The sequence below is a fragment of the Nansenia antarctica genome, assembly GCF_963989245.1.
Source record: "Nansenia antarctica genome assembly, chromosome: 5".
NCBI classification, from domain to species: domain Eukaryota; kingdom Metazoa; phylum Chordata; class Actinopteri; order Argentiniformes; family Microstomatidae; genus Nansenia; species Nansenia antarctica.
Window position 1 is genome coordinate 28,024,340 of NC_137690.1, and position 7,500 is coordinate 28,031,839.

The 7,500-nt window shown below is 47.3% G+C and overlaps 1 protein-coding gene across 1 annotated transcript in view; it reads right to left on the reverse strand.

Annotated features, from left to right (window-relative positions):
- Positions 1 to 7,500, reverse strand: part of fras1 (Fraser extracellular matrix complex subunit 1) — a gene marked incomplete at both ends in the record, with an annotated part of 186,542 nt that overhangs the window by 94,328 nt on the left and 84,714 nt on the right. The window contains 3 exons of the mRNA XM_080531535.1: positions 4,895 to 5,062; positions 6,377 to 6,517; positions 6,953 to 7,093. Coding sequence (XP_080387661.1) covers positions 4,895 to 5,062; positions 6,377 to 6,517; positions 6,953 to 7,093 — 450 coding nt within the window. The remainder of the gene's footprint in view (positions 1 to 4,894; positions 5,063 to 6,376; positions 6,518 to 6,952; positions 7,094 to 7,500) is intronic.

Genomic DNA, 7,500 nt, shown 5'->3' on the forward strand with positions numbered 1-7,500 from the left:
CAGAGACAGAGACAGAGACAGAGACACAGAGACAGACACAGAGACAGAGACAGACTCAGAGACACAGAGACAGAGACACAGAGACAGACACAGAGACAGCCTCAGAGACAGCCTCTGCAGACCAGGGCCTCTCTTTTGTCTCTCCTAGCAGCTTAAGCTGTCAGCTGAGTGAGAAAGACTATCTATTTCCGTAATTGAGTTTACCCCCCTTCTAGCATTGAGCTGGAGGCATATTAAATAGGACTGCTGTCAACCTGCCTTCAACCAGCAGTCGTAGGCGCGAGAAGAAGACAGATAGACACCCACCCGGTTGCCTGCGTGCATTCTTTTATTCTTTTATTGCATCTCGGATATTCAATTTGTCGCCAGAGAGAGGGATGCGCATTTATTCCTGCACTTTTCACTTTTCCATGTCATTGAAGTGACTTTATCTGACATGGGGTCCAAAAAAGTATGCGACGCCCCTTCATATTGCGCTGATGCCAAATAATCGGTTAGTGTTCGTGGGCGACAGGCCGGGGTTTGAAGGGGCGTTGTGGTGGCGTTATTGGCGCTCAGTGTGACTGAGTAGAGGTGTGAGCGGGGGGCCTGAAATCTCGGCCCGAGCCCAGCCCAACCAAGCCTGTGGCATTCAGACCCGGCCCTATCCTATCCTACTCTACCCTACCCTACCCTACCCTACCCTACCCTACTCTACCCTACTCTACCCTACCCCCCTATCCTACCCTACTCTACCCTACCCTACTCTACCCTACCCTACTCTACCCTACTCTACCCTACCCTACCCTACCCTACCCTACTCTACCCTACCCTACCCTACCCTACCCTAACCTACTCTACCCTTTCCTACCCTACCCTATCCTAACCTACTCTACCCTATCCTACCCTACTCTACCCTAACCTACTCTACCCTATCCTACCCTACCCTACCCTACTCTACCCTACTCTACCCTACCCTACCCTACCCTACCCTACTCTACCCTACTCTACCCTACCCTACCCTACCCTACTCTACCCTACCCTACCCTACCCTACCCTACCCTACTCTACCCTACCCTACCCTACTCTACCCTACCCTACCCTACCCTACTCTACCCTACCCTACCCTACCCTACCCTACCCTACCATACCCTACCTTACCCTACTCTACCCTACCCTACCCTACCTTACCCTACCCTACTCTACTCTACCCTACCCTACCCTACCCTACCGCGGGTCGCCACAAATCAATTTTCTCCGCCACTAATTGATTGTCCACTTTGATTCAGGCTGCACAACGATTATTAGTTATTATGACCGGAGAACAGAAAAAAAGCAGGTTGAAGCTAGATTTAGGCCACTTTCAGACCTACATTTCGTTACGATTTAGTGTGTAGTAAGTTACAATGTTGCAATTAACCTCGTCGTTTGTGTTCGCACTGCAATCGAGACTGAATCGCTCTCAACAGGCGCGCGGCGCGAGGCGACGCGCTTGCAAAACAGTTTTGTGATTGGTCCGAATTTCGCGGGACATTTGGATTTCAGGAAATCACTCTCCTCTCTCTCTCTCTTCGCCCGGCACCCGTTCCTTTAATCCCGTATCCTAATCGAAAATGCAACATCATCAGCGACGACTGTGGGTTATTGCATTTACTGCTGTTCTCTGGTTCATGTTCTTATACCAGTGCTCAGTATACAAGTATTTTAAATGAACATTCGTAATATAGTCTGATGTTCATGGTCAACTAAATCAGAATGTTCCCGCTAATGGGTTAACCGAGCAGCCTAGCACCTAACGCTAGCTTCGAACTATTCATAGCAATATGCGCGGGGCAAAAATAATCTATTGCCTCTAAAATCATCACGAACAGAACGGCGGAGGTACGGGTAAACAGGACTCATGTCGGTGTCATCAAAGGTAAGAGTTGGTTTTCTTTAACTCTGCATTAAGCTGATGCATTACCTTGCTGTCGGTTGTTTACCGAATGCTCCATCTGACTGTCACACTGTGATTTTACTTGTGTAAACAGTAAAGTTAGCCGGTTTTGTGCGTGTACTCTCATGTAGCCTACTTCGTATTGATGAGCTGATGATCTTTCATTGTGTGTGTATGTGTGTGTGTGTGTGTGTGTATGTATGTATGTGACTGTCAGTCACAAGTTTATATTCTACGGATGTTGTTCAGTGCTGTATGCGCGTTCCCAGTTCCATGTGTACTCTTGTGTACTTCATATTCGATGAGCTGATTATCTCTCGTATACTTCATATTCGATGAGCTGATGATCTTTCTCTGTGTGTGTGTGTGTGTGTGTCATGCGCGTTCCGCATGTTCTGCTGCAGCTGTAGGATATCTTGGTATTTGATTACCTTCTATAGAAAATCACCTGCTCGGCTTTAATGACTTAATCGCTATTTAAAAAAATAATAATTGCCACCCTCTAGTTTTTGGTGAAATTACGTCTTTGTTTTGAGTGCCAGTGCGCGTTTTATGCGCGTGCACGCGAAACAAAAATTCAACTGACTAGCGCCACTAATGTGGAAAATCCTGGAGGAAACACTGTCTACCCTACCCGACGAACTAAGCATTTACCCCGGCCCGAAGCCTATCAAAAGCTCTCCATTTGCTAGCTGACATTTTAACTTCTCCATCTTGATTCTTGCTGACACTCTCACTTTTTTTTTTACGGCGGGAACGCTACGTGTGTCTGCGTCAAAGAGCCTGGCCCGGCCCGAACCCTCTCTATGCCAAATAAAACCGTCCTGAGCCCGGCCCTAATCTGTTCATGGGCCCGCTGGGGCCCGGGGGGCTTGCAGACCTCTATGACTGAGAACATGTTAAGCCCCCAACACTGAGCATCTCTGTCTGTGTGTGTTGACTATGGAGAAGAGATTTACAGGTTGGAATTTCCTCTGTAAGACATCTGATCTGTCACCAGAGCAGAGGTGAGCCTAGCCCCGGCCTCTACCCCCCCATCTGTGTGTGTGTGCGTGTGTGTGTGTGTGTGTGTGTGTGTGTGTGTGTGTGTGTGTGTGTGTGTGGGTGTGGTGTGTGGTGTGTGGGTGTGTGTGTGTGTGTGTGTGTGGTGTGTGGGTGGGTGTGGTGAGTGGGTGGGTATGTGTGTGTGTGTGTGTGAGTGTGCGTGTGTGGTGTGTGTGCGTGTGTGTGTGTGTGGTGTGTGTGTCTATGCATCTCTCACTCGACAATCTTCACCTATTGCATGTGGTCCATGTGTGTGTGTATGTGTGTGTGTGTGTGTGTGTGTGTGCGTGCGTGCGTGTGTGTGTGTGTGTGTGAGTGCGTGTGCGCGTGTGCGTCTGTGTGTGTGTGTGTGTGTGTGAGTGCGTGTGCGCGTGTGCGTCTGTGTGTGTGTGTGTGTGTGTGTGTGTGTGTGTGTGTGTGTGCGAGTGTAAGTGTGCGAGTGTAAGTGTGCGTGCGTCTGTGTGTGTGTGTGTGTGTGTGTGTGTGTGTGTGTGTGTGTGTGTGTGTGTGTGTGTATTGCACCGCCCCCACAGTCAGTACCCTTGAGGAAGCATAGAATCTGTCTCAGCATGCTTCAAAACACAATAGGATCCATTGAAGTCTCCTGGACATATCAAGCCTGTGTAGACTGCACCTTGACAGTAAACCCATTGACCCAGGCTCCCACCCATCACCCCTCTCTTAGCCCCATGCAAGATAAGATTCAGTGGAGCGCAACGGGTCAAACAGAGGATAGAAAAGTCTCTGAAACCCAGACTTACTCCAATTAATCAAGTTCTAATTGTTTCTTAGCGTTCAAAGACAGTCAGTCAAAGACAGTTCAATGGAGCTTCATTTCATTTGGGTTTAGACTAAAGAAAGTAGAAAGAAGAAGTTGGAAGTATTTACTGAGGCTATGGGAATCTGTTATGAGCAGACAAAAGAGTGGTTTGTTAAGCTTTAGAGGAACAACATGTTCAAGAATGGATTTCCATTTCATATCCCTCTGTTTCATAGAAGGATTTAGAACGGACTTGAATTGAGGAGGGAAGCGTTCATATGAACAACTGAATTAATAATGTTAAGAAATGGTGGAATTTTCTTCTCCGGAAAGAGGGGTACATACAGTAAAACTGACAGGAAGCTCCGCTCATTCCAGAGTTTACTCTGCAATTACCACAACAGCTAACTGCTAACACTCTGTGTAAGCAGTCATCAAATCCAGCAATCCAGCTGTCAAGTGATGGTAAACAGGCTGAAGGGTGTGAGTGACTAGCATTCATGTTCAGCTTTGTGGGAAACAAGACATAACTGGTGGGTGTTTTTTTTGTCTCATAAACGCTATTATCATTCCTCCCTAATGATAGCTGGTGAGTGGTTTGAGAGAGGTTGTAGCGGTGACTGGAAGCGCTAGACATGCTAGTCAGAGATAGCGGCAATCATTCAACTTTTGCTAAGCCATAGCTATGGGCAGTACTGATAGGGAAAATAAATGAGGTGTCGGAGGAGTACAGTAGATACTGTAGGACTTATTTGGGATATATTTCAACACAAGACTACAAGGGAGGGAAAAAAGCTTGTAGAACCTAGAACGGTAAAGAGTTGTTTAGGCTGTCCCTGTGGAAGAACCCTTTTGGCTTCAATTCTACATAGAATCCACAAGGGTTCTCTCACAGGGACAATTCTACTCCTAAGATGGATTTTCTAATATGTATCTGTTATCCCTTGTCTGTTATTTGTTATGTGTTATTCTCTTTGCTATGTTTTATTCTCTTTATTCTTTTGTTAACTTAAGTACTTAACTGGTGTGCTATCTTGGCAGGTCTCCCTCGACTACGAGATTTTAATCTCAAGGGACCTCCTGGTTAAATAAAAGTTTAATAAAATAAATACAATGAAAAATAACCCATTTGGAACCCAAGAGTGCATGTCACATGAACATCGTTGTGTACTTGCCTCTGCATGTGTGTTGTGGGTCCTGGTAGAATCGAGCAGGACATCCTGCCACACACAGTCCGTTGTTGACGTGACCGGTCTGGGGCTGGAGGGCTTCCTCTGGCTTGAGACAGCGCACGCAGTCTGAGGACAGGGGACCCACACATGCTCGACAGGTAGGGTGGCAGTCTGTGGAGGACAGGGGAATGTTACTCACACACATATTCACACATTAAAACACACACACACACACACAAACACACACACACACACACACACACACACACACACACAGACCTACTGCAGGCACAGTAAAAGACAAATGAATGCTTCATCTCACAGCAGACAGATGCACACACACACTCACTCACTCTCTCTATATGAGGTATTGCCCCAGAATCAGTCAGCCCTGACAGATCTAGGCCTGAGTGATTCTGAACCCTATGTCAGGAACCCCCACATGGGATCGCAAGATGATTTCTATGATTTCTGGCCTCATATGTAGGGGACATATTTTAAACGGTTTGCCACAGCTGCTGTGCTGAATGTGATGCTGGCTGGTAAGAGAGGTAACTGAATCTGCTACTCAGATGTGCAGAGAATGATGAGATTTCATATCATAACATGTACAGATACCTGAAAGATACCGACTTCAATCATCCGCTAGTCTATTTCGGAGGCGTTTTGTCTCGAGAGATCGCTCCCCACCTTCGGCTGTCGGGGAGGGTGGGAGGGTGAGTGGGTGGGTGGGTGAGGGGTGGGAGGCACACTCGCCCTCACACACAGCTGCAGACGGGTACCCGGGGAGCGAGGGGAGAACCGATCTTCTCTTTTTATTCGATGGTTTACCTAGCCTCTCTTAACAGGCCCATGTATCTCTGACACGACACCTGTTATATTACCCTCCAGAGGTGGAGACCCATATGAAAGCCCCGACGTGATTATATCTTCCTCGAAACACGGACGACTCGAATTCTATTGTATGAGAAAGCTTCTCTCCCTCACGGCCAGCGGGCTATACCGACGCAGTCACGACTCGCTAACGTCTCCGCACCGCGAGCCTCTGTTTAAGACTCACTAAGGAGATCTAGGAGACGCGCCAGACTGCAAGCGAAAGCAGCACGTCTGCGTCTTGAGGCTAGCTTGAAGCAGCATCGTTTTAGGCTTCAAGTTTTTACTTTCCTCAGCGTTGAGAGCGTTGCAGAGGCGAAAAGGCAGAGAAATAAGGACACGAGGTCAAGTATACGTTCCCAAATCATCTCATCAGAAACTAAGAAAAGGGAAAATTTGAAGGAAAATTGCAAAAAATCACCCTGCATTCGATGAAAGGTTCTTGTGTTTTAAAAGAGTGGATGCAATCGTCGATGTCGTGTTTGTATAATCTAGTTTCAGACGCTTAAAACGTCTTGACCAAACATTTCGTTGGGGTTGCAAGACAGACGTGATGAGAATCGTTGTGTTAGGTAATGTTGGCTGGTGAAGAGGACAGGAGGGGGGTCTCACTCTGGCAGGTTCCATCCTGAGGGTAGAGTCCTTCTCCACAGGCCTCCACACACTGGCCCTGGTAGAGGGAGACTCCCCCGGAGCACACGGAACACTGGGACACGGAGGGGCCGGAGCATGCTGCACAGGAGCTGTGACACGCTGGGGGAGGAAGAGACAGTATTAGATCACGTGTGTGTGTCTGTGTGTCTGTCTGTCTGTCTGTCTGTGTGTGTGTCTGTGTGTCTGTCTGTCGGTGTGTGTGTGTGTGTGTGTGTGTGTGTGTGTGTGTGTGTGTGTGTGTGTCTGTCTGTGTGTGTGTGTGTGTGTGTGTGTGTGTGTGTGTGTGTGTCTGTCTGTCTGTCTGTCTGTCTGTCTGTCTGTGTGGATGTATCTGTCTGTGTGTGTGTGTGTGTGTGTGTGTGTGTGTGTGTGTGTGTGTGTGTGTGCATGCGTGCGTGTACGTGTGTGTGTGTGTGTGTGTCTGTTCATATGTGAAGGTGTGGTTATTAAATTCTAAATAAAGTGCCCATGTCTTCACATTCATCTAATACCAAAACACAACTGCCGTGGTTAACATTCTGAAGAGACTCTTACCTCTGCACCTGCCGTAGCTGTCTACATAATGCTGGTCTGGACAGTGGGAAATACATTTCCCATGATGCAAGGCGGAGCCTGGGGGGCAGCTCATGCACTTGGGGTTGTCAGGGTAACAGGTGGCGCAGGACGAATCACAGGCTGCAATATATGACACATATTCATATAAAACACTTAGACACAGTTAAATAAGTGCATCATCAGTTATTAAATATCGAAATAATATTCAACATTGTATCATTTCAACAACAGGAAGTATGAGCTTCCGTGTGGAATTTCAGTCGAACATAATCTTGGCACTGAACTCAGCAAAGACTCCAAACAAAAGCTTCCTGATAGTCATACCAAAGATGCAGTCAATAATTTCGACACAACCAAACACTCAAAAAAGCCAACACGTTCCAACGAGTCCGCTAAGACACTAACTAAAAACATTTCATACGGTACGCTTGAGGGGACAAGAAAAGCTGCTATCACCCCCAGCATAATGGAAACACTAAACAGGAAAAGCCAGGCCAGGGGGAACTCTAAAGCTCTCTGAACCTCTG